At 38.2% G+C, this 23593-nt stretch overlaps 1 protein-coding gene across 2 annotated transcripts; it reads right to left on the reverse strand.

Moving 5' to 3' along the window:
• Positions 1–7640: 7640 nt before the first annotated feature.
• LOC126832588 (ras-related protein Rab-5C) lies at positions 7641–23466 on the reverse strand. 2 transcript variants are annotated; one of them, XM_050563436.2, is made up of 6 exons: positions 23050–23466; positions 11580–11734; positions 10794–10945; positions 10375–10500; positions 8916–9009; positions 7641–8616 (listed from the first exon to the last, which is right to left on the reverse strand). In XM_050563436.2, exons 2-6 carry the CDS (start codon positions 11728–11730, stop codon positions 8507–8509), a joined length of 633 nt encoding a protein of 210 aa, XP_050419393.1. In that variant the 5' UTR covers positions 11731–11734; positions 23050–23466; the 3' UTR covers positions 7641–8506. The 2 variants fall into 2 exon arrangements, with proteins under 2 accessions (XP_050419393.1, XP_050419394.1); XM_050563437.2 differs by lacking the exon at positions 23050–23466 and adding an exon at positions 12336–12484.
• Between the last annotated feature and the right edge of the window lie 127 nt (positions 23467–23593).

Genomic DNA, 23593 nt, shown 5'->3' on the forward strand with positions numbered 1-23593 from the left:
AAAAACGTTATTACAAATGCGTCTTTTAATCACAACACCAGCAGTTTAAGAATAAAAAGAGAAATGAATATAAAGAACAATGGCACTCAAACTGAGTTTACTCTAACAAAAGCGATCATTACCTTGTCTGTTGTCTTTGTGGTGTGCCTTCTACCATTAAATGTAAGTATTCTATATTTCATTGGGATCATTAATAAGATATAATAACTCACTCGTACACAAAGTTACTTGCAATGTTTGACATCAGTAATTTAAAGATGCATTATGTAAGATTTAGAAAAACAGAGAGAGAGAGGGAGAAGGGGAGAGAGAGAGAGAGAGAGAGGGGGGGGGTTAACGTCCACTCGACACAAACTAGGTCATTTCGGGACTAACACATGGTTCAATTTTATTTCAATAATTCGCTTGTGCGTATGTGTCTTTAGCAGTGGGAGGGAACCGGAGGACCCGGAGAAATACAAGAGGTTGGACAGGCGACCGTATTCCTTGTCACGTGCAACCGGGGAATCGAAACCACGCCAGTTGATTCAATGACAGACCTTAAGATACAGCGCGCCCGTGCTAACCATTCGGCCAACCAATCCCCTTTGATAACCAGTTGTCAGTTCTTGCTATAATAGTTCATATGTAGATAATGAAAAACGAATATATATTATTAAATATTTCAATCGAATAACTTTATTCTGAGCGAATTTATGACTGAATTTTTGACAAGATAGTCACAATTGTCAAATACCATTGTTACGATAATAAACACAGTCTCGATTATCCATAAATAATTGAATGATGTGGGTGTTCTAACCCATTCAATGGCCTAGACAGTTGATAATGGACTTGCCATGTGAATGAATGTCGAATTAATAATTTACAAAACATGTGAAGCCCCCCCCCCCCAAAAAAAAAAAGAAGAGAAAAAAAGTTTCTGTTGCACGACGACGAATGGATTAAATTTTGACCAAGGGCTGTGTGGTCATGAAAAATAAACTCAAGCTAAGGGTTGTAGCTAATCTACTCCGGTCAGAGTTCTCAGAGTAAGAACAAAAAAGGAAGTCGAAAGTTAAGATTATTTTATAAGTAACAAGTTTAACGACGAAGAGCCATTGAAAGCAATTTATTTGAAGAAAGTAAATGCCCAACTCTGTCTAAATATTTTAATACCCTTATTTAACATTTTTCAGTCACGTGGCTAAGTGGGTAAGACGCTGGCTCGCTAGCCTGGAGGTCGGGTGTTTGATCCCTGCATTGGCCGAGAAAGTTCATCCAGATTTTACGGCGTGGTTTCCCCTTGTCAGTGATGCAGGACGGAGAGCCTGACAAGGACTGCTGTCTAGTCGTTCGAATGGGACGAAAAACCGAGGTCCCGTGTACATATTGGCGTGCACGTAAAAGATCCCTTGGCAGTTGGAATTCGATATAAGAGTAAGCCGTAGCGCCGCTGCCCGGGCAAAATTTCCCTCATAGCACACTGTATGGCGTATGCCCGTCTTCATTAGCCCAGTTTAGGAGCAGAACAGTAGGACGTTAAACCCCATTTCATTTCATTTCTATTGATATCTGTGTACTTACGATTCTTTAGAGGTCTCCTTTGGACAAATGAGTATTATAATTGACGAACTTTCACAGTTTCCTGTTTTATATTCTTGATTATCAAGTAACATTCTCAATGGCTATGGTGCACTCGCTTAGTAGGCCTTTCATTGGAAGACCCCGGTAGTGACGCCAATGACTAACGGTGAACGTTAGCTTGGTCGGCCATTTATTGATTTAATTTTAAATGGACGACTGTTTAAATCCAAGCTGTATCGAAGCCGTCCAAGGGTCTACAGAGTTGATTTTTAGCTTGTCATGTAAATAAAGGTCTAATTAGGTGATGGACATAATTTGATCCTTGGAAGATTAGTAAATTGACATACCGGAATTTTAGGCCCTTATAGATAATCTCAACCTTAGCTTTTCGTCAAAATAAACTAGTCCTATAACTTCAATGATTCGAAAGCAGTCGCCAATAATATTAGACATGCGCACAACCAAGATTGACTGAGAACGACTGTGAGTGCGTTTTCAACTAAAGGCTTTACGATGACGCAAGTACTAATACGTATGTGAATAATGAATAATCATTATTTGACCGTATCAAAAAAGGAACTAACCGGTCCTCATTTTCCTCCTAATGATGACGTCATGTCAGCTGTGAACGACTTTTTTTAGGGTGGCTGAAGAAAATTTCTTCCTGGCCGGCATCCAGGCCTTGCAACATCGTTGACAAAAGTGTGTACACATCGAAGGGGACTATGTAGACAAATAAATGGAAACCATCGACTTTGAACAGGTCTTCTTTAACAGATAGGCTTGAAACTTTTCAGCCAGCCCGCGTATCTACCACAGTTGGAAGGCCTTTGGATTTTTACACTCCGACATTTAATGTGGACGTATAAATTTGTCGCCTACATCAGCCTGCCGTCAGTGGGTCCACCAATATTTCTTATGAACGCCCATCACAACAGAATTTCAAACATTTTCGACCGCGTTTCACAGGCTTTCGATGATATACAGGACTAGGTTATATACGGAATTTGTTTAACCTTCGTGTGATTGTTCATCTGTGTATGTTTATGGATGCATCTGTGCCAAGATATCGAGGGATAAAATTAGTAAACTGATTTCCCTTTCCTTGCCAAGCGTTTACAGATCACCAATTGAAATATCTAAGCTAGTCAAATTAAATCAACATTTTCAGATTATAAGGGTTTTTTTTCTAATAACCCATACAACTTCATACTGTTTCCAATACTAGATCTATGTGTTGGCAATGAAAGGCATCTCAGCAATGGTTTGTACGAAACTTTGGCAAAACATCTTTGGGTTGTTCAAATTGAAAATTGTCTATGGATGCTTTCCATTCCACATGACCGTATATAAAAGAATATCAAATAATAGTTTTAAGATTACACCATTTCACGATTATGTTTCTTTTGTTTCTCTTGTAGATGGTTTTAATAATGGTGCAGCTGAACTTTATACCTTTAAAGCTATTTAACCAGATTTCCAGAGCTCTCAGTGGATTAAACACCGTCATTTATCCCGTTATATATATAGCTATGATACCAAAATACCATCACAAAGTACAGAAGATTATGCCATATATACTATTCAAAAAAAGTAGGGGATATTTGATTTTGGGGGCATAATACTAAAATATGCAAATGACTACGAAAAAAGTCATTATAGAACCTAACAGAAGAAACATTTCCAGTTACATGTGACGCCCAAACGCACCAATAGCTACCGCATGGAATGCAGGTGATGCTTGGGATCATCATGGGGGTCCAACCCAAGATTTGCACGACTCTGACTTTGAATGTTACAGTCATTGTGGCATTGAATGTGGCGCGGACGATGAATGTTTCTCAGTCTGTCATAAGCAGGCTATGGTCCAGATACCGTGATACACAATATGTACAGGACAGACCACGCTCAGGTCGACCAAGGGCGACAACTCAAGCCCAGGATCGATTTATCCGTACCTTGGCCTTGAGAAATCGTGTCATCACAGCAAATCAGATCAGCGCTCGTCTTCAAACAGACACTGGTGTGAGAGTGAGTGGCCAGACGATTCGGAATCGACTGCATAGTGGTCACCTTCGCGCCCGACGTCCTCGCGTGATCCCTTGTTTGAGAGATCATCACATTCAGGCAAGACGTCGTTGGTGTAGGGATCGTCAACACTGGGATAATCGACGCTGGAGCAATGTGATGTTTTCAGATGAGTCAAGGTTCACTGTTGATTTTTTGGACAGACGTAGGAGGGTGTGGCGTCGTCGAAACGAGCGCTTCCAAGACGTTAACGTCATCAGACATGATCGATTTGAGGGTGGTTCTGTTATGGTGTGGGGAGGCATCACTGTTGCTGGAAGAACGGCTTTACATGTTGTTGCAGGGCGTGTTACAGGCCAGTACTACCGGGACAACATCTTGGCAGTCCATGTTGTGCCGTTCGCACGACGTCATGGCCGCCGTTTCATCTTCCAGGATGACAACGCAAGATGTCACAGGGCCAGGATCGTTACAGGTTACCTCCAACAACAGAACATCACCACATTACCTTGGCCAGCACTGAGTCCCGACCTCTCCCCCATCGGGCATGTCTGGGACATGCTTGGACAGAGGTTACGTCAACGTCAACAACGTCCTGCCAATGTCCAAGAACTTGCTGCTGCGTTGCAACAGGAATGGGACAATCTGGACCAAAATGACCTTTGACGTCTCATTAGGAGTATGCCACGTCGGATCAATGCTTGTTTGGCAAACAGAGGAGGATTTACCCGTTACTGACTTGGTTGTGATGCTGTGGTAACTTTGCTGTTTGACCCCGGGTATCATTTTACCCTTATAATGGTCAGTCTGTGCCTTACTTAGTCTAACGATCATTTGGAATAAATCGATGAATGTGAACTTCATTTCATTTTGTCATTTGTTTCTTCGTCAGTTTCATTAGATGACTTTAATAACACTTAAAAATCAAATATCCCCTACTTTTTTTGAATAGTATATAAGCAAGATAAACAAAATTCAACCATCGCCTTCAGGTCAAATTGCTGTACTTCCTGTAGAATGATCTCAGGACAGTTTAAAACTATCAATTCAGCATTAAATGAAACGGTTCAATCTGATTAAAATACAGATCTATATTTCGTTTCGTTTTTTTTTATACTTTCGACGGCCTACACTACATGAAGATCTGACAAGTTGTACTCGAAGGTCGTGTCAGGGGTCGTACGACCGGCTGTTGACCCTATGACGTCAGACATTGATTAATCAATCAGCGTTGGCGTTTCTAGTGGTTTGCCCACAGTTCCGTGCATGGCACGACAAGAAGTCGCCGTAGCAGATTGTTTCATTGGCCTATTCCTCACTTCAGCCAAAACGCCGGTAATATAACAACTCTTCCAGAGTTTTACAAGTCCGACTAATATGATATTAGTCCATTCAATTTATGAAAAAAGGGGGCCAACCCCTCCAAAATTGCAAGAAAGGTTTTTTTTGTGGTTTTAGGTAGCGTTGGGTGAAATGAATGACATCCTAAAACTTTACCAAAATTGGAGTACTGCTGTGCAAAGGAAGAGGGCAGTATCTACAAGAGATATACAGTGTCGGCTTTGGCAGTAAATGTAAATTGCCCTGGTATAACGAAGGAGAAAAGCAGTAAGTGTAGATATTGCATGTCGTTGTTCTTAATATATCTATGACAATCTAAGGCGAGATGTTGGCAGTAAATATAAATTGTCTTGGTATAATTATGTGCAAAATCTACAAAGGGTTTGGACTCGACTGAATATGGAAATGTCTAGAACAATATTTATGCTTAAATATGCAGTTTGTAATCTGTCCATTCATCACAAAAACAATTAGAGAGCATATATATGTAGATATTGCTTTTCACCTTGGTTTTACAATGGGCACCGGAAATAGTCCAGAGACAAAATGGGTCAGATCTATTTACCAGGCCACTTACAGGATTGTGGGTTAGGGTTAGGGTTGGGATTAGCGTTAGCCCTGTTTACATCTCTTGACCTACGAAGAAAAATTTAGCCGACCGTATCATTCATTTATCACTATCCTTTGATCTATATGGCCAAATTCATGGTTGGTCAAAGGTCACGAAATGTAAACAGGGCTAGCGCTACTATAATCCCAACCCTAAACCTAACCCTGGACCTAGCCCTAACGCTTACCCTAACCTACAATCTCGCCAACAATCACGTAACCTAATCTTTTTTACATTTTAGCGACCTTGAGAAAAATTGAGTTGGCCTTAACAAATAGATCTAGCCCTGTAGTACCGATGTACTTGCTGTTGTTTTGATAACTTTTGAATTTCACAATCAAATTTATGGTGGTTTATGATAAGATAAAAACTGTAAAACCAACTTGACAAGTTAAAGCAGTGGTTCTCAACCTTTTTTTGCCAACAGCAAAACATTGTGGCACATCTGGCTAAATATATATGATACATATTTGAATATTACAAAATAAAAACATGGCTAGTCATAGACGGCATACAACCGTAAACACACACTAGTTATAGACACATAGAATGACTCAAACTAAATAAAGAAAACACAGTTATGAACTTGCTTTATTGCAGTGTTTCGAATTTCATCAGTCGAATAGCTGGCTTCTTTAGTGGGAAATATTCTTAGAGTGCCGTTCAAAATTTCGCGGAACACTTAGGAAAATCTTGCGGCACACAGAAGTGCCGTGGCACAGTGTTTGAGAATCACCGAGTTAAAATGTTGGTGTTTCAAAATAAATGTTTTTATAATTAGAAGATCCTAGATTTATAAGAATTTTGCAACCCGGTGATTACACAGAATTTCAATGAGAGAGAGAATTTGACGTCCACTCGACACAAGCTAGGTCATTTCGGGACCATCCTCGATATCCCCAGTGGTCTCATTCCGTTCTACTCCACTAGGGTTTCCACGATTTCAAATTATCTGTCCTGGCCTTGATTGTAGCTAAAGTCTACGAACCAACCAAAAACCGTTTAAAAACCAGTCGTTTTCGCTTTCGATTTTATAAGGAGTAGATAACCATATTCATGTCCATTTACTGAATGATATATGTAAATAATATATTTCTAATTCATTTATATTTAATTGTATTATTAAAATATGTAGTATGTTTCGCTGATTTCAAATCTATATGGTTGATTTTTGTTATTATTATTACACTATTCGTTCTTTGTCTGAAATGTTTCATTCTGTTATGTTTATTATTATTGAACTTATACTTGGCAAGTTGTCTGTGATATCACCTCGGTGGAAGCGGACGTTAAATAAAGCTACACTTTTTCACACACATTCTGAATAACTTGTCTACGATATCACCCTTGGTCGAAGTGGACGTAAAACCTCAGAAACGAACGAACGAACCATTCTGAATAAAACTCTTGAGCCTATATATATTATTATATAAACGTCCGGTCTTCATTAATATAATATTATATAATTAGGGCTACCTTCTGGCTAACTCCTAACCTTGTCTCTTGAAGGAGGGCCTTTGGGTTTTCTTACTTTAACCGATGAAAGTTACTTTCCTTTGCCAACTTCCTTTGCAAGGGCAAATAATTTGAAAACGTGCCCCTACCTCCCTCATAGATTAACCCAGGGGTAGGTCTAGTAGAACGGAATGAGACCACCGAGGATACCGAGGATGTTTCGGAACTAACATTTGGTGCAATTCTATTTCAATCCTTTGCCCTCGCGTAGGTGTCTTTAGCAGTGGAAGCAAGCAGGAGAAACACAACGAGGTTTGGCAGGCAACGCTACTCCTTGTCACGTACAAACGGGGAATCAAAACCACGCCACTTGACTCAATGAAAGACCTCATAATGCAACGCGCACGTGTTAACCATTCGACATGTACCGACTGGGTTAATGAAGACGGGCATACGCCATGCAGTGTGCTATGAGGGAAATTTTGCCCGGACAGCGTATATACATACTATTAGGGCATCACACAAAATTCATATTCGGGATATGGGACCATCCCTCTTAAGACCACACTTATTTTTTCAAGGCCTGTTTATGGGTTTGGTGTTCCAAAATAAAGAGAAAATCAAAATAATACATCCGACACTTTATCTACATTTTAACGTTTTATTTATTTATTTTGATCCATCGGCTTTGATTCACACATAAAACGTCATTAGATCTAGTGTAGATGTCACACAGGACATTGTTAATAAACATCCTTTGCTTCTAGAGTATGTACAAAATATACAAAAGTGCGATTCATTGGATCAAATACATAAATTTAATATTAATACCATAATCGATTTATTATTTCACCTTATAATATGCACTATATAAAAATATAATAACAATAAAAAAAAAATGTTTCATAAAAACATTTTGGGTGATAATCATTATAATACAGTTACAAACCGTTATGTCGATGTTCACGGCTCTGTATTTTTATTCGAGAAAAGCAATGTTCGAGTTAAACATAAATGCCAAAGTTTATACAATCTATGTTTACCCTGTGTAAAGAAATGCAGTTGTTTAAATTTGGTGCACACTATTAGAAATATAACAAATAATGAGTATATAAAATAGACCCGCCCTATCCTCAATAATTATCCTTAATACACTCCCCAACAAATTATATATGATGTGAAGTATTAGATTTTGGATAATATAAACATATTTATTATTAATTGAGTTCATCATAAACAATTATCATTCACCAATTAAAATCGTTCATTAACCGATATAAAAGACATAATGCACACACACTATAAAAGGACAATGTTGTTTTTCAAAAAGGTTTGGTCGAGTCTTTTTCACAAAAAGCCACACTACTTGTTTAGAAAAAGCCACACTGCTGGTTTACAAAAATAGAAACTAACTATATACAAATCAATTACTGTATATACACCATAGAAAAGTGTTCTCTATAAGTTAACAGTCCCCTAAAGCTTTTACACCACACAGAACCCTTTTTAGCAACACTTTTTCTTCTTCGCGTCACTGTTAGTACGACCTTTAAGCTGTATTCCTTTTTTACTGTCGATGTGTCCCCCGTGTTCTAAATTTGTTGTTATTTTAGTGGCTAAAAAAAAGAAAATACAGTAAAAACGAAATGCAATGGGGTTTAACGTCCTACTTTATAATGAAGACGGCATACGTCATACAATACAGTGTGCTGCTGTCGAATTCAAATTGTAAATGATTCCTTTACGTGTACGCCAATATGTACACGGGCACTTGTGTTTTTCTCGTCATATCCGAACCACAAAAAGCTGTTCCCTGCCAGGCGCCCAGTCCTACACCTCTAGCAAGGCGCAACCACGCAAAGAAAGAGCTTTACAGAGGACAAAAGTATAATATGACGTAAACTATTATACATACCAACTGCCATAAAGATCTCGCTAACAGCCATACCAGTTTTAGCAGAAGCTTCTAAAAATTGTAGATCATTATTCTCAGCAAAATGTCGAGCATCCTGAATATAAAATCACAGATTTTAACGTTAAATCATGCTCCAAACCGTTCGTTTCCCTGGTTTATTATCATTCCTTGAAATATTTAGTATCATTATCAGAAACTTATCCTTTACTACAAAAGTTTAGAAAATTTAGAATTATGTTTGGAAACATAATATTGTATATCTCCCTAAAGGTACAATATCATGCTTAGAACACCATCATTATCGGAAACATGTTGCGGACATTATTGGACGTGCACCAATCGGATCTTCCTGGAGGTTTGGTATCACCATCTCTCATTTTATATATCCCTTAAGATCAAGCATCATTATCTAACATTCAATGTATCTCCTAATTAAGCACCAATCTCAGAAATCTTGCAACTCTAGTGGTTTTATATCATTACTAGCGGATAACCCGTTACTGCATGGGTTGAAAGTAGTATAATTCCGAAACCGGCGGCACGCTACCTAGCCTATGTTACTCCCCGGTCCGAGCTGCCCCTATACAAATTTCAGTTTCGGGACAGCCCTAGTGTAGCCGCCAACCCCGAACAGACAGACAAACAAACAAAAGTCACAAATATTAGTATAGATTGGAAAACCTACTGTTCACCCTATAGGTAAGGCATCATTTCTGGAAGCTCATCTTATTCCCGAAAGCTTTAGCAACATTTTTTGAAAAACGCCATAAACTACTTAAGATTTTGCATCATTACTTGATACCCAAGGTATCACTCAAGTTATCAGCATTATTATATCATCTGAACTTTTAGAACCATTCTTGAAAACCATCGTATGTGTCAAAGCATTATAGACTCATAACAGCTTTAGTACCATTAATGGAAAGCCATTAATGTATCTTTCAAAGGTTTAGTTCCATTACAGAAAATCAGTCGTTAGTCTTTCAAGTTTGGTACTATTATTACAGATTAAGACATTAGAGATCTTAAAGATGTGATACTAGTATTTGTGGAAACTCACAAATCTTCTGAATGTTTAGCATTATTATTGAGAATCAAATCTCTTAACGCTGTGGACCTTCCTTGCAAAGTAAATCAATACAATCCCTATTCTCCGACATGTAAACCAGTTCTACCAAAACCATTTTTCTCGTAAAATTTGGAACAATTCTTCCAAAACCATTTTTCTAATACAAATTTAGCAATCAACATTTTATTGGTACACAAATGCTGCGGGGACACAATACGATTTGGATCATTATAAAACTTTTGTTATCTCCCTTGAATCGAGATATTTACGCACACGAAAATTATAGACCAGTTTGATCGGCTTGTTATAAGAAGGAAATTGCATATGCAATACTGTAAATGCAAGAAGAGGAAAGATTTTAAAGTCTAGCACATTTTAACTGACACTTACCTCAGATTGAACAGCTCGCGATTCTGGTGCCATATCGGCTTTATTTCCAGCCAAAACAATTGTAATCTGTGCACTGGCGTGTTGACGTAATTCTTTCACCCACGCTATTGCTCGTTCGTAAGTATTCTGTGGGCGAGGAAAAGAAATAACTATAATTAGGCAAAAGATTGAGCACCTGGTAACAATTTTTGGATGACCGAACAGGAGTTTAATTATCCCCCGTAAAACATCGTGTATGGGGCCAATCAAATATGAGTTTGTCCAAAATCCCAATCTGGAAAAGACTTCTATATTTAAAACAAAATTGGGGGTGGGGGGGGGGGGAATCCGTAAGCCACCCGAAAATGCATCAATTCAATATAGCCTTAGAATAATCTTGGAAAACAAAAGCGTATATCAATTTCACACACAATACTTACAGTATCAGTGACATCATAAACTATAACAGCAGCCTGGGCTCCTCTATAATACATTGGTGCTAGACTGTGATATCTCTCCTGACCAGCAGTGTCCCAGATATCAAATTTCATAGAATGCTCTTTAATATTTACAGTTTGGGTTAAAAATGCCGCTGAAACCAAAACAAGAAGAAGTGCTGAATGTTGATAAAAGACTGGTACAATTTATACAAATCTTAATTTTATTTTATTTAAAATTTGACAGAATCCCAGGAGTCTGGAAGGGTTCAATGAAACTCGACATATAACAAAAATCACAGATGTTTAAAACTAAGAGCTACTTCGGGGAAGTTTCATAAGACAAAAATGACAAGAAACCCCATCTCAATAGGCACAAGTGTGTCTTTTTTCATTGAAATAGGAGCTGTGAATGTCTTTTCCCGTTCTCAATCTACTGTCCTTCCGTCTTTTGAGAGGCAATCAGGCGCATTCTGACAGTCCAAATCAATGTCCCATCTTAAAAACCGCTCGTCTAACACGTAAATTTATAGATTTCGTAACTGTATAGGCTATCAGAAAGGACCCTTCTCTTTGCCCGTATTTACCACTCACTTTCACACTTTCGGTGGTGTTCTCTGGTTTGTTCGGTAGTTAGTGCAGTAGGCTACTGCTTATTGACATACTAACCACCGCTCCTGACGCCCCCCCCCCCATCCCATCCCATCCCATCCCATCCCATCCCATCCCATCCCAACCCGAAACACCCCATCGCCCTACACTCCTTTCAGTCAAAATCAAAAGTCTTACCTCCAACAGTGGCTTCATTATTTTCATTAAACTCTCCACGAACAAATCTAAGGGCTATACTAGACTTTCCCACTCCCTGGTCTCCCAATAAAACCAGTTTTACATGTTGTATTTTACCGCCATTTGGCGTTCCTGACTGTCTGTTGCTCATTACGCTGAAAATAAACAAAAAATAATTGAACAGATACAATCTCGTTGATAGCTTCAGATTATTTTAAGAGTTTTGAATCGAATCCTGTAATACACTTAGGAAACGTTTACGGTATTATAATAGAACCTTGTAGTAACCCGGCCACTGTCGTCTTTGTTACGTAATTTGTTGACGAGAAGCAATATCCTATCTTCAGTCGCACGTCTGTACTATATGTGCACACAGACTCATATTCTGTATATAGTGTTTAAATGAACCCGTCTCCTCCTTTTCTTTCCGCGGTACAATTCAAAAATACACTTAGGAAAAATTGAAGGTTCTATAATAGATCCTTGATGAACACCTCTGTTTACTATGTAATTCGTTGACAAGTAGCCAGATCCTATCCTCAGCACTTATAGTCTTTAATATATTTCCTTACGACCTCACATTTTTTATATAGGCTATAGTTGGATTGAACCGGTTTCCACTTTATTTTACGTAGTAGGCCTACATATTGAATAACACTATTTGGTAAAATTTGGGGTACTATAACAAAACCCTGTGGTACCTCACTGCAATAGTCTATTGTCAGTCTATATTGTTGATCATGAATATATCCATACCTTTGTTATTGACATCAGCATGTAGTAGACTCTAGCATGTATACAGTGATTGATTTGTTTAAAGCATATTAAATTGGTATATACCAAGATATTGATGCAAAGTTTTAAACCATTGATTTCAGTTTAACTGGGATAACTGTGGTAAGTATAATCCGTATGTAAGTCACACTATGAGGTCAACTAATAAATATATATATAGGTCACATTGAATCATCCTTATATTAAACATATGACACGTTAGCACATGCGTGTGAGTGTGCTATGTTGAGAACAAAGGAATCAGTCCAGACAAGAATCCCTAATATGCGTCGTATGTTATCAATTAATAATAGCATAACAGTTTATATTATAAGACTAGAATGTTTGAAATGGATACAACCTTATGTTTATTACAGTAATTCTTTTTCACCTGCACATTGGGTTTTGCTTGAAAACGACTTGTGAAATCTTGTTGATTAACGTTACAGTGTAATTAACATAGTGACTGTATCCATACTAAACATACATTATGCACGAACCAAATCTGTCTATTGCAAGTCTTTATTTATGCCTTAAAGATGGGTTTCCAGAAAAGTATTTATTGGGTGGTTATTTCCAATAAAAATATGGTAATTTTGGTATATATGGAAAGTAGAGATATCCAATCTTACTAGAAAAATACTGGATTCTCCGAAAAACTCTCATGGAGCGTATACAGGACAAAAATGTAAGGGTTCTCCTAATCGACAGCCCGACGATTAGAAATTTCTGAACGCGTGATGTCAAAGGTCACACACGAAAATTGAGCCCTTGATGTACAAGTCGATAAACTTTATGAAGAGTTATACGTACAATACTTTCTGAGACAAAAATGACGGAAAAAGACGCGGGTAGTGGATAATCCGAGAATTTAATTAGGATTCGATATTAAAAATAAATATTAAGCGATTAAAGGCAACATCGTCTTATGTATGCAATGACTCCAAGAGAGGTAAGTCACGTGACGTAAACATGACCTGGTTTGATCGAATTGTTATAGCAGGCCATTCCTTCGCAATTACAATGTTTGAGACAGATTTGAAGCAAAATTATGACAAATTAATTAGTTTGAATATGTTTTTAGTCCATATATACCATTAAATCACCCAGTGTGTACGCGGGAATGTATCTTTAAATGTTATCTAAATAAATAATTAGACATTAATTAACACTACAAGACCATAACCAACTTTCGATGCCATCTGATGGGTTCGATTTTAAACAGATTTTAATTCGATCTGCGGTTCAATGGCACTTGATGATATTAGCCGTAAAAATGGATAATCGAGACTTTGTTTATTATCGTAGCCATGACAATTGAGGCTTCATTGTTATTGAAATGAGTTCTCGGCTCAGAGTGAAGTAATTTGACTGAAATTTTCAACATATTCCATTTACATTATCTATTTTTCAACTAATATAGCGAGAACTGTCGGCTATTTATCTAATCTTCTATAGTAGTCTAGGTTATATTAAGTCAATTGCTAAATGCCTCTTAAGGATTAAATCAAATGTTTTAATTTGACTGTGTGTGCTGGCCATGAAAACATTAGGTCATAGCGTCAAAAACCGCTCGTTTGACCCCTGACGTGAACTCTCATAATAACTTGTCAGATCTGCATGTAGTGTAGGCCATCGAAAGTATAAAAAAACGAATCGAAATATAGATCTGTATTTTAATCCGATTGACAAATATATTTCCGAGAGTGCTAGGGGCTTGACTTTTTACATACATGTGTAATATTCCAAGAGTTGGGCAAGTAAAAGTAGCCCCCAGATTCATTCACTTGATCTGATATGTGCGTTTGTAGTGATTTGTATATTGTGTTCTGTCCGCAGGTTTGTCTTGTGTAATTGTTTACATGTGGTGTGGTTCTCCTGTACTTATTATTACAAATAATTTTCTCTTCAGTTTTCTTTCAATCGATTTCAAAGCGATTGTGACTAATTGTATTATTTATAGCGGAAGTCTTACTTTAAGTAATAAATCGATTTTATTTTATTCATTATCATATCAAGTAGATGTAATACATATCATTAATCATACATTAAAGTAGAAACTGATGATATCATTTCTTTGATATATAATTATATCTACAGTAGAGATGTCTCTTAGCTCAGGAGATATAGTTGGAACTCATGTACCAATAAGAATAGTAGGCCATTGGCTTAAGGTCAATGGGTATCTGTGGGCCCACTGAAAGTGGGAGAGAGAGAGAGAGAGGGGGGGGTGTAACGTCCACTTGACACAAACTAGGTCATTTCGGGACTAATTTTATTTCTATTTCAATAATTCGCTTGCGCGTAGGGGTCTTTAGCAGTGGGAGGAAACCGGAGGATCGATCCACAGTGGATAATGAAACGTCAATATATCCATAAATTTGGGGGCCCCATCTGGCATGTCCTCGCTAAGAAACTGTTAAATTAAGAGTAAAATTGTACTGTCAGATTTGTTTCAAAACTGACACACTATTTAAGTCTGACCGACCAAACTGTAAGCGAATCACGCAGATCAATAATTGTTATTTTACCAAACGGGAAATGCCCCCAGCCCCACCCCCAACTGATGCCCCAGTTCAAAACCTGTCCTTAATTAAATAATGTTCTACTGACATAATCCATGATCTTTAAAGTGGCGACGCATTTTAACGATATAGGTCAAACTTGTTTATTGTGTCTTTCCATTTTAACTGCTAGTGTCTAACCTTTTCAATTGACAATTTCTTGTTCTGGTTCCACCAGTATCACGAGCGCGATTTTGTACGCAGGTAGCTGTCATCATTATCATCGTTATCTATGTGGGAGCTACAATGGGTAAGGCGCTGGCTCGTTAACCAGGATGTCTCGGGTTCGCTTCTGGTGTTGGCCGAAAGATTTCCTCTGGATTTTCTGATGTGATGGTCGGAGGGCTTGGCAAGGACAGTGTCTAGTAATTGTGATGGAACGAATAACTGAGGTCAATTTGTACATAATTGCGTACACTGAAAAGAACCCTTGCCACAAGAGTATACGTCGACATAAGACAAGGTCGTGGTGTCGTTGTCCAGGCAAAATGGCGTATGCCCGTCTTTATTAGCCCAGTATATGTAGAAAAGTAGAACGTTAAATCTCATTTCATTTCAGTTCATAGAAATATCTTTGCATAGATATGTCATCTAATTTCTTAAATATGCATTATGCAAGAGCTAAATCTGCCTATTGCAGGTCTTTCTGTAGCAGTGGCGGCGCCAGGGGGGGGGGGGCAAGGGGGGCATTTGCCCCCCATTAATCTGGTCTGCCCTCTGTTTGCACCCCCCCCCCCAATAATTTTAGAAAATAAAAAAAAAGTATTTGTGAAACGTTTCGGTAATCAATACCTTTTACGGTGAATAAATCCCACATCCCCACTCAGTCATAAACTTGTATTTTGTAGAGCATTTCCGACAGTCTATTTTTCAAAATTCTCTTGGCGAGGTCCCCAATGGACTCGCTACTTTGACGCTCACAAGGGGAATTCGTTGAGGTTCGCAAGTCCGTTCGTTTGACATTTTGTTCTCTAGTCGGATAAACTAGTGATCACGCGACGAACGGTATCTGCGCAGATCTATTTATCTCGACGATCGGTGCCTGACAGAATACTGTAAGACAGCATTTCCGGCAGTCTATTTTTCAAAATTTTCTGGGGGAGGACTCCCTACTTTGACGCTCGTGAGTGGGCTTCGTCGTGATTCGCAAGTCCGTTCGTTTGACACTTTACCTCATCGATCAGTGTCTGAAATACTGCCAGGCTGAATTTCCGGCAATCTGTTTTTCTAATTGTTTGGGGGGAGGCCCCCTACCCCTAGTTGAAGCTCTTGCCTTTGCCCCCTTAACCTTGGACTTTGCCCCAGCTTTGCCCCTCCAATCATCGACGGCTGGCGCCGCCACTGTTCTTTAGGCCTAAAATGTTATCTAAATTATTAATTAGACATTAATTAACCTATCCAGACCATAATCAACTCTAGATGGCATCGCTAGCCTGTGATCTTTAGTGGATTATGAGCCGATTTACTGCATAACTTTCCTTCGGGATATAACGATTAAATGGATAATCGAGACTATGGTGTTTATCGTATTGACTTTAGTAATGATGATCAAGGCTAGCCGGAAATTTCAATCGCTTAGTTCTCGGTTCATAGTGGATCAATTTGAATGAAATTTTCAGCAAATTGCCTTTACATTATCTAGTTTTTAACTATTATAGTGAGAACTGCCAACTCGTTATCGAATCTCCCATAATGTGTCTTTAAGTTGCCGACAGTTTTATTTGAACAGCCACGTCATTCGTAAACATAATGACGAATTGTTATAAATACAATAAATGACGATAATGAAACACATTGTGTAGATATTGAAACGTGGAGAATGATTTCAGGGCAAATCTTCTTATCAATAAATACCGATTGTTAGGAAGACATATACAATTTGCGGCTGAGTTATTAATGATACTTTAAATATATCACCGTATTTATTATAAAATCTTAGATAATGAAACACGGCACATTTCAACAGTGATCACGTGATATTAAAGTGACAGTCTTACTAAATCTAGTGAATTTTATTTATTTACAAAGAGATTAAAGGAGATTTGTGATAACATTTTATTTGTTATGTGTCAAAATGGTCGCATATTACAGTTGATGCAATCTAATTAAAATACTACGTTTCGTTTCGTTTTTTTTTATACTTTCGATGGCCTCTATTATATGAAAATTTGACCAATTATCAATTGATACCGATTGTTAAGACGACATATACAATTTGCGGCTAGGTTATTAATGATACTTTAAATATATCAACGTATTTATTATAAAATATTAGATAATGAAACACGGCACACTTCAACAGTGATCACCTGATATTAAAGTGACAGTCTTACTAAATCTAGTGCATTATATTTATTTGCAATGCCATTAAAGGAGATTTTTTGATAGCATGTTATTTGTTACATGCCAAAATAGTTGCCTCCTCGGCCATTTTACAAATTTCCGAGGACCTTGCCTTTTAAAAAATGAACATATTCAGTGTCTGTCACTCTTCTTGAATCGCCCCCCCCCCATCACCCCCACCGGTCTGTGCCTAGATGTTTTTTTTTTGAATAGAATTAATGTTTTGAACAGTCACCAGTTGTGTCCTTTAAAAATAAATATCGATTCAATGGACATATTTTAACAAAACATGTTGTAAAACTATTGATGACAAAAAGAAACAAAATACACGCTGACCTATGAATCATTGAATGAGACACCAGAAAGGAAATATATTTAACACGCGTATTCATTTTCTTTCCTGTGACAGATCCTGATTCAAAGCATATCACCAACAATTTAGTTTTTAAGAGACATTACTACTTTCGGCAAGAAAATTAATGTGCTTAGTTTTAATATACTATTCAAAAAAAGTAGGGGATATTTGATTTTTAAGTGTTATTAAAGTCACCTAATGAAACTGACGAAGAAACAAATGACAAAATGAAATGAAGTTCACATTCATCGATTTATTCCAAATGATCGTTAGACTAAGTAAGGCACAGACTGACCATTATAAGGGTAAAATGATACCCGGGGTCAAACAGCAAAGTTACCACAGCATCACAACCAAGTCAGTAACGGGTAAATCCTCCTCTGTTTGCCAAACAAGCATTGATCCGACGTGGCATACTCCTAATGAGACGTCTAAGGTCATTTTGGTCCAGATTGTCCCATTCCTGTTGCAACGCAGCAGCAAGTTCTTGGACATTGGCAGGACGTTGTTGACGTTGACGTAACCTCTGTCCAAGCATGTCCCAGACATGCTCGATGGGGGAGAGGTCGGGACTCAGTGCTGGTCAAGGTAATGTGGTGATGTTCTGTTGTTGGAGGTAACCTGTAACGATCCTGGCCCTGTGACATCTTGCGTTGTCATCCTGGAAGATGAAACGGCGGCCATGACGTCGTGCGAACGGCACAACATGGACTGCCAAGATGTTGTCCCGGTAGTACTGGCCTGTAACACGCCCTGCAACAACATGTAAAGCCGTTCTTCCAGCAACAGTGATGCCTCCCCACACCATAACAGAACCACCCCCAAATCGATCATGTCTGATGACGTTAACGTCTTGGAAGCGCTCGTTTCGACGACGCCACACCCACCTACGTCTGTCCAAAAAATCAACAGTGAACCTTGACTCATCTGAAAACATCACATTGCTCCAGCGTCGATTATCCCAGTGTTGACGATCCCTACACCAACGACGTCTTGCCTGAATGTGATGATCTCTCAAACAAGGGATCACGCGAGGACGTCGGGCGCGAAGGTGACCCCTATGCAGTCGATTCCGAATCGTCTGGCCACTCACTCTCACACCAGTGTCTGTTTGAAGACGAGCGCTGATCTGATTTGCTGTGATGACACGATTTCTCAAGGCCAAGGTACGGATAAATCGATCCTGGGCTTGAGTTGTCGCCCTTGGTCGACCTGAGCGTGGTCTGTCTTGTACAAATTGTGTATCACGGTATCTGGACCATAGCCTGCTTATGACAGACTGAGAAACATTCATCGTCCGCGCCACAACCGCCTGTGTTGTGCCGATCTGTAGCATGCCAAGGGCACGTAACCTTTCATTTTGGGTAAGCCGACGCATATCAAAATTTGTTTTCTGGTCACTAAAACAATTAAACTGATGTTTCCACCCTGGAATTCAATGCCACAATGACTGTAACATTCAAAGTCAGAGTCGTGCAAATCTTGGGTTGGACCCCCATGATGATCCCAAGCATCACCTGCATTCCATACGGTAGCTATTGGTGCGTTTGGGCGTCACATGTAACTGGAAATGTTTCTTCTGTTAGGTTCTATAGTGACTTTTTTCGTAGTCATTTGCATATTTTAGTATTATGCCCCGAAAATCAAATATCCCCTACTTTTTTTGAATAGTATATCAAAATAATCAAAATTCCCCGTGATGCTAGCTCACCAATCTGATTAACACACAGATCTATATTTCGTTTCTTTTTCTTATACTTTCGATGGCCTCTACTACATGAAGATCGGACCAGTTGTAGTGGGAGGTCGTGGTCGTGTCAGGGGCCAGACGAGCGGCGTTTGACCCTATGACGTCAGACATTTGGTTAACCAATCAACGTTGAAGTTTCTATTGGCATACCAACAGTTCGGTGCATCGCATGCTCAGAACTCGCTGCAACTGTCTCATTGGCTAATGCCTCACATCAACCAGAACGGGGATTATATAACAACTCTTGCAGATCCTAGTGTAGTAAAGATAAGTAAAACGAAATTTTGAACTATCAAAAACGAAACGAAGTAGGATCTGTGTTTTCATCAGATTGCTACCTCACTAAACAGAAGTTCCCCGGGATTTTCCAGCGTGGTTTCTTGTCAGTTGTGTAGTGAGGAGGGTCTGGCAAGGAACAGTGTCTGGTCGTTTAGATAGGACGAACAACCTCGACAGTTGCAATTCTGTGTAAACTAGTCCGTGGCACCGCTGAAAGGGCAAACTTTCCCTCATAACTGTATGGCGTATTGTATGACCGTTTTCATTAATCAAGTTGGTGCAAATATTCCGTAAACAAACCTCCTCTTTAATATTTTAATGTAGAAGAGATATGGGCATATATTTAGCAATCAGTTATCTTTTGTAATCATGGTCTACTGTCACTGTTCTTACCAGATTAATTACCAGTGATAAACTACAAACTGTAATATTTAACTTCCTGCATGAAATTATATATATATATATCTACTGATTCAATTCAACATAATATCAATGGATAAAAAATGTTGGATTTGTACTGAATACACAATCTGTTTCATAGCGGAAAATATTGGATTTGTACTGAGCTCAATCTATTTCATAGCGGAAACTATTGGATTTGTATTGAATGCTCAATCGGTTTCATAGGGGTAATGCGAAAGCCTTCTTTTAACTCTGTACGGAATGTCACGCTCATTATAGTTCTACGTGTGACGTCACATCATGCGAGATCGATAACACGTGCGTTGTTTACATCGGACGTATTAGTACAAACTGGTCCGGGCGGAATTTGCGGCTGTGACTCAGTTTACGCATCCGCGTACTATTTTATGTACCCATGCAATCTAACAAGGAAATATTTTGTATCCATATATTCGTCAAACACCTTTATTTATTTATTTTTCTAATAATTTAAATAATTGGTTTGGGGTTTAAATTTGCACAAGAAATAAGAGATACTATTGAAAGCTAATTAAGCAAATATTTACTGCGGATCAGTTTGCTGAATGCCTTCCATAAAAGCTTAGAGGGGCGGGGCGGGTGTAAGAGGCCCCTAAGCCTGGACCTTGAACAACTGTAAATAATGCTTTCTAGGGTATATCCTGGTATACTCTAAAGGGCCCCCGAAGTTAAAAAAAAGGTCCTACCAATTACGTAAGAAAATTATCTTCTATAGGGGAACACGAGCCTACCATACTCTCAGACTCCTTCTCAGCCCCATCCTAGGTATCCAAAGTGGTCTTATTCTGGAATGGGACCACTAGGGATACCGTGGATGTCCCAGTCCATCCCTGATAACAATCTCCGAGTCACTTATATTTTTAATAATAGTGGGTTTTTTTTTGTAAGATTTAAAAAGGATGTCATAATGTAATGTCTTATATTTGTATTTGTTTGTTCTGTTATAACTCCCATACTTCTACTGGAACAGGTAGTTCTGAATAAACTATTATATACTGAACGGTGTACAGGTCATACGTATATTAATACTTCGTCTCGTTTTAAATTCTCGCTTGTTTCAAATTTATATTTTATTGTGAGATACTGATGACGGGTTTTGCCCTGTTTGTTTCATTTCGTGGAAATATATTCTGAGAACTGAAACTAAGAGAGTCTAGTCTAGTACTTAGTATTTAACATTTCCTGTAAAATCCGAATAAATTTCCATCCCATATTTACCAGTTAGTTTTAAAGATGTATTTATAACGAAATGAAACGAAATAGTATTCAACGTCCTCGACTTGGGTAATAAAGACGGACGTATAACGTAAGATTCAAATTAAGTGCAGGCCTTTCTGGCTATAATAGTTCAAAAATAGATAATGAAAAAAGAATACATTGACAAGATAGTCTCGATTGTCAAATATCATTACTACGATAATAAACAAAATGTGGAGTATCGATTTGAACGTTCAATTATTAAATAGCGCGAGTGTTCTAGTCCCTTCAATATCTAAGCCAACCGATGGCCGATATAGAGAGTTTATTATGGCTTATCATGTGGATACATGTCTATATAATAATTTATATAAGATTTGAAGCAAGTAAAAAAGACCTGCAATAGGCAGATTTAGCTATTACATAATATATAATCTGATATATTTTACTGGTTGATTGTATGTGAAAGCTTACAGAGGCCATGTATATTATCCAATTCTTTTTGAAGCCCTGTGACACTTTTCGAAGTAATCAAAGTTTCGGTTTCGTGTCTGGTTAGGAATTTGATTTAAACTTTCTCAGATTCGAAGACATATAAATATCTGGATAACCTCGGCTATACAGTTGCCGTAATTAAAGTGGTGAATTCTGTGACGGTCGCCTTTATCACGTCAGTCATCAACACTGAAATTCATTAACTGAATTACGTAATCCCGTTAAGCATAAATACCCAACTTTGGCGACCGCTCAATATTTTTAGCTGTAACTTTCGGGGTAATTGGGTCATTTCTTCTAATTTTGGCCTTTGATTTGCTTACTTAAACCCATTTTTATCAACGGATATCCTGTGAAATGAAGGACTCCTTCTTTAAACTATAGAATTTCATATATCTATCTGTCCTATGGCACCACCGCTGCACTAAAGCTCTTTGCGTAGAATAGTGGGGGGTAGGGGTTTGTTACGTAAAAGAATTATATCTGAAATGAAATGATCAGGTTTAACATCCTATTTTTATGCACCAACGGAAATAATAAAGTTGGGCGAATGCCATATTAAGTGTGCTATGAGGGAAATGTTATTGGGACAGTGACATGTCATCCTACTCTTATACGTGCACGCCAACGTGTCTGCGATATCACCTCGGTGGAAGCGGACGTAAAATACAACTAACTCAACAAACGTGTAAAAGGGGTGTCGATTTTTCATCCCATCCAAATGATCACTGGACGCTTTTAAGATTATATTTACTAAAATAAAAATCCTTTACATCAGTCACTCAGAAATTCGAGGGTTCGGAGATGATTTTAAAATTGGGTATTGTCAATTTGAAAGGATTTTATGTTAATTCACAAAACTTGGAAATGTGTTGCTAACATCAACCAATAACGGACCCAAGTAGAACTAGCTGACTGGGTGTTAAAACCGGCCAGGACATCTTTCACCTAATTGATCGGTCCATGTTGTCGGTAGTATTTGTATCCACCCAGCATCTCAGTTTTACCTGGCGTTTCCAGCATACTCTAGGCATTGCTTGAATGCCCGTGCCCCGTATGACCACCCCCCTCACAACCATCCCCCAGGTTCCAATAAAAGAGTCTATTATCATCCATCAAAACCTATATAATCACGACGTTTTATATTCCTAAAGCCATTATTAATCGTGTCAGCAATTAGCTCCATTTCGAATTAAGTCGCAGTTAAATTCGCAATTTAGACATTATTATGCAGAACTGCAAAATAATAAAATATAATTAGCTCAAACTCACCTTTGGTTTTAAATATTTAATAGTTCCATTTTAAACATCAAAGTTAACATTTTAAAATAACAATTAAACAGCTAAATTCTCTTAACACGCACTGAACATATGAACAATTACACCACTGCCTTACTTATCTTTAGACTATGTGTAGCTTAGTGTATACTTTGAAGCCGGACACAGTAAATTACGTATACAGGATACGCCCCCTTGATGTAGTCTTTAAATAAATGTCTTAAACGAAACTTTCAATCCACACAAATAACAGACAGCCGTATAATATATCTGTTCATTTTAAGCATCCATTACTCACGATGGAGTTCAGATAAATTTTTCAGAGTCTTTTGACAAAGATACTAAATAGCATGAGTCAAGTTTAATCGACGAGCAAATAGTCACGAACAACGCGCCATCTACTGACGTAGTCTTTTGTCGTCTGCTTTATCGACCAATTGCATAATGACCGATAAAAAATCGAATACACGCCTGGTAATAATTTTAGTCCCCTCTTGTAAAGAGAGATTAGATGGAGAGAAATGGGGTTTAAGGTCCA

Source organism: Patella vulgata, chromosome 9 (genome assembly GCF_932274485.2).
Source record: "Patella vulgata chromosome 9, xgPatVulg1.2, whole genome shotgun sequence".
Lineage (NCBI taxonomy): Eukaryota > Metazoa > Mollusca > Gastropoda > Patellidae > Patella > Patella vulgata.